Here is a 3,989-nt window from a genome sequence, read left to right as displayed (position 1 = left end):
CTCACAACAGCTGGACTGACAAATCATTGGTGTAAAAAAAAGGACTGAAATAAAGAATTTTTTTTTTAAACTTATATGATAGTGTTATTTCTAATCCTAAATTTTTTTAGAGATGGTGAGAGCCCCCATCTTTGCTCTGACCTGTGAGGTACTTCCAGTTCAACGTCGCTAATGAGTCTCTTACCACAAGTGGTGAGAGGCGCACGCGCGACTCGTATACCTCTCCGTTTATCTCTTTTTTTTATTTTTACAAAACAATACATAAAACAGTTTTTGAACTTTTTTTTTATTGAACATCACTAAATAATACAGTTTATTGAATATTAATCACTAAATTCAATGTTATTGTGATCGGTGTATTTAACAAATAACTTGTAGTGTTGGATAGACTCCTGCAGGCTCTCGAAGAAGTCTTCATTCCTATTGAGTGCATCCGACACTCGGCTGGGTAGGAACATCTGGAACTCGTTGTTGAGCTCCGCGACGACTCTCTTGTCGTACTTGGTGCTGACCTTCCTCAGCGCCGTCACCAGGAGTTGCTGATTCTTCGCACACTCGGAGAACTTCTTCGTGGGCAAAAAGCCTCCATGTGCGATCTGGTTCAGCTTGGTGATGTCCATTTTTCTGAAACAAATGACTCGTCATTATCGAGATAAACACCTATCACACATACACACACACACACACACTTACCTCTGATCAAACTCGTAGATGGTATTCAATGTTCCTTTCGAGACCTCTTGCTCTCTGGCTCTTCGGACGACTCAATGATGCCAGGTCCGCGGCGCTCCGCCTTATGTAGGGCTGTCCCCACCACTTCTTCGGGCGGCGGGTCCGCGCGTGTCTCGGCCGGCGGGTTCGCGCGCGCTGGCGGGTCCGCGTGCGACCCGACAAGATTCATCAGGAGCTCTTACTCCGATATGGCGTAGTGCCCCCAGGGCAGTGTGTCCGTCTCGCCGGGGACGAGGTAGCGCTTGTTGTCGTGTGGGCTCAGCGCTATCTTGCTCTCCTTCTCGCTGCGTACAACGTGAAGTCGAGAGCGGATGTTGCACTGCTGTCGTGTCTGCCTGGTGTTCTGGCGTAGGCACTCTACGTAGTCGTCGAACGTGATGGTCGTTCGAACGACGGCAGCCTTCACACCCTTGGCCTTCTTGATGACATCTTGGCCCTCTATCTTCACGCTGTACATTTTGCTGCGCAAGCCCACAAACTCCGTCATGACACGGCCACAACACTCGTCCTTCATGAGGCCGACCACTTTCTTATTGGCACGAGGTATGCCGAACTGATTCGTCTCGGGATAGTCCGATGTATCGAAGTGGTCGATATCCTGCCTCATGACCTCGTACATGTTTATATCCGTTAACTCGTACACGAGGCTGTCCGTATCAGTGTACAGGAGCTTGCAACGATCACCGACTCGGTCTCGCATGTACTCGTAGTGGAAGTCGTAGACGAGCGACTTCGATAAGTCGAGCACACAGAGACCGATGTACAAGGGTTTCCTCACGGTGATCTCTGTGCGTGCAAGTTCCACGGCAACGAGATTCTCCTCGAAAATGGAGCAGCTGTGAAAGTTGGGCTTGGCTACGAGTGCTTCTGTACCGTATCGCCCACCCCACTTTGTGACGAGCTTCACGTCTATTCGCTTGCGCTCGTTCTCCATCGTTTTTCCATATATGGCGTTGTTGAAGAGCTTGTAGAGGAGCTTCTCGAAGTCGTTCTTAGCCTTCTTCCTCTTCTCGCTGTTCAAATCGATGTACGATCGCAGCCACGCCCTCTGGTCGAACTTCAAGACTCTGTGGATCTTCTTCAGTCGCAGCCCATGCTTGAGAGCCTGTTTGAGACTACGATAGTGGATGACGTATCTCTCCTTGTCGTAGAGAGTCGTCATCAGCTTCTCTTGTCGGGTGCCTGGAGCTGGCATACGCTCGGGACACAGGGGCAGATCCTTGTGGGCGTCGTGAAGTGCCTCAGGGTACTCGAGGTCGACCTCGAGAATGTAGCCCACGGGATGATCGTCTGGCACTTGGAAAAAGTCAGACGTCTCGACGGCGACGTTGACCCACTTGAAGCCGCCGTATGGCATACACTCCCGCATCGTCCAACCGTAGAGATTGTTGACGTCGTAGTAGACGAGATACTTGGACTCCTCTGTCTTGTTGTAGGTCTCTCCCATGTGTCGGTTGTTGGTCTTGGTGTAACGGTTGGACTCACACCACCTCTTATGCCCCGTTCGACAAACAGGAGCATGTCGACGTCAGTCAGCAGCTCGAGCTCAATGTTCGTATACTTGAGCATGGCCCACGTGAGGCCAGGGGTGGTGTAGTAGTGTGCGGGGTCGAGGCCGTAAGCTTCGAGACAGTTGTCCCTGAAGTTCTCGAAGACGTCAGCGAGAAGGAGCACGTCTGTCTTGAGATACAGGTCCGAGTATTCTCCAAGAGTCTGGATGTCGAAGGCTTGCCACACAGCCTTGGCGTGTTCGTAGTCGTCGTCGGAGATATGACTATCATTCAGTTTGTTGTAGAGTTCCTCCTTGGTAGGTAGCTCAGTCTCTTTGAGCTTGTCGAAGCAGCTGATGTAGTCGTAGGGGAACACCCCCTTCCTCTTCAACAACTCCGTCTGATCAGTTATGTAATCCAGCTGGAACTCCTCCTCTGCAATGCTCAGTTTCTCGAGGTAGGAGGCGAGCTTCTCCAGACTGGATGCCATGAAGCGGTAAGAGTCAATGAATCGGATGTTGAATTCCGTACCCTCGACAAACTTGGAGAAGGAGATGTATCGCTTCTTGGTCTGTGGTATGAGCTACACTCGACCCTTGAAGCAGGTTGCTATCTCCTTGATAAAGAGATGAGAGTCGTAGCCGCTGAGGTTGTGGAATATCACGGGTATGGTTCTCGAGTCGTTGTAGTTGATGTTGCACTTATTGTGCGCTGGACCTCTGTACCTGAAACACACATATACAGAACAATGTGAGGTTAGAAATAATCAAATTGTGATGACATAATTCAGTATACATACCTTCCCGTGAGATGACAACGGCGTAGACGACGAAAGGCACTCGCTCTCTGTGCCCAAAGTTCTTGAACTTGAGGATGTTGTCGTGTTTCGTGGGCAGTTTCACTTTGCATTGATTGACTTGTGCGCAGTCGACCTCGTTGAAAAGTCTAGGCTTGCGAGTCGTTGGTGGAAAAGATTAAAGTGTGTATTCATCTGTCACTGGCATGGAAGAGATTCTAAACATTCAGACACCCGTCGTGTTTGACGAGTCAGTCGCGCACTACGAGATTCACGCGCACCAGCCGTACACAGCCAGCACTTACAACAACAGCGACGAGATCCGCATCTCCATTCAACATCAAGATCTCTGTCTTCTGCCAGCACGCAGTTCATTGCACGTGTGCGGTCGAATCGTCAAAGCTGATAATAGTGTTGTAGAGAATACCAGCTTAGTCAATAACGCCATCTGTCATTTATTCGAGGAAGTTCGATATGAGATAAACGCTATCGAGATAGACAGGTGCAAGAATGTTGGCTTGACTACCCTAATGAAGGGTTGGATATCCCATCAATCCCAATCAGAGTTTGGAGAACGCGGGATGGCTCGACGTCGAGGAGACGGCGTTGAGTTTGAGCAACAATGAGGGCTACTTTGACGTATGCATTCCTCTGAGCATGATCCTCGGCTTCGCCGAAGATTATCGCAAGATCGTGGTCAACGTCAAGCACGAGCTCATAATCACGAGATCGAGAAACGATTTAAATGCTGTTGTTCAAACGGCAGCCGGTAATCCAGCTACTTTTGAAGATTTCAAGATTAATTTAACGAGAATCGAATGGCTCATGCCATATGTGTTGGCATCCAATGCTCACAAGATACGTCTTCTGAATTACATCGAGAAGGATAGACCCATTGCCATGAGCTTTCGCAGTTGGGAGTTGTTCGAGAATACGCTACTTCCAGCTACACCGAAACACGTCTGAACGGT

At 49.3% G+C, this 3,989-nt stretch overlaps 1 protein-coding gene across 1 annotated transcript; it reads right to left on the bottom strand.

Annotated features, from left to right (window-relative positions):
- Positions 1–323: 323 nt before the first annotated feature.
- Positions 324–2,712, bottom strand: LOC116418324. Its single transcript, XM_031933394.1, has 3 exons — positions 2,294–2,712; positions 915–2,222; positions 324–624 (listed from the first exon to the last, which is right to left on the bottom strand). Exons 1-3 carry the CDS (start codon positions 2,710–2,712, stop codon positions 324–326), a joined length of 2,028 nt encoding a protein of 675 aa, XP_031789254.1.
- Between the last annotated feature and the right edge of the window lie 1,277 nt (positions 2,713–3,989).

Source organism: Nasonia vitripennis, unplaced genomic scaffold (genome assembly GCF_009193385.2).
Source record: "Nasonia vitripennis strain AsymCx unplaced genomic scaffold, Nvit_psr_1.1 unplaced0174, whole genome shotgun sequence".
NCBI lineage: Eukaryota > Metazoa > Arthropoda > Insecta > Hymenoptera > Pteromalidae > Nasonia > Nasonia vitripennis.
Note: the sequence above shows the minus strand (reverse complement) of the source record. Positions and strands in the feature narration are given on the sequence as shown.

Coding starts and splice junctions, on each gene's coding strand:
- LOC116418324 (XM_031933394.1), bottom strand. CDS start 2,712: ATGGCATCCAGTCTGGAGAAGCTCGCCTCCTACCTCGAGAAACTGAGC. Junction 2,223..2,293: donor CTCACGTGGGCCATGCTCAA/GTATACGAACAT, acceptor GGGGCATAAGAG/GTGGTGTGAGTCCAACCGTT. Junction 625..914: donor GGGCACTACGCCATATCGGA/GTAAGAGCTCCT, acceptor CATTTGTTTCAG/AAAAATGGACATCACCAAGC.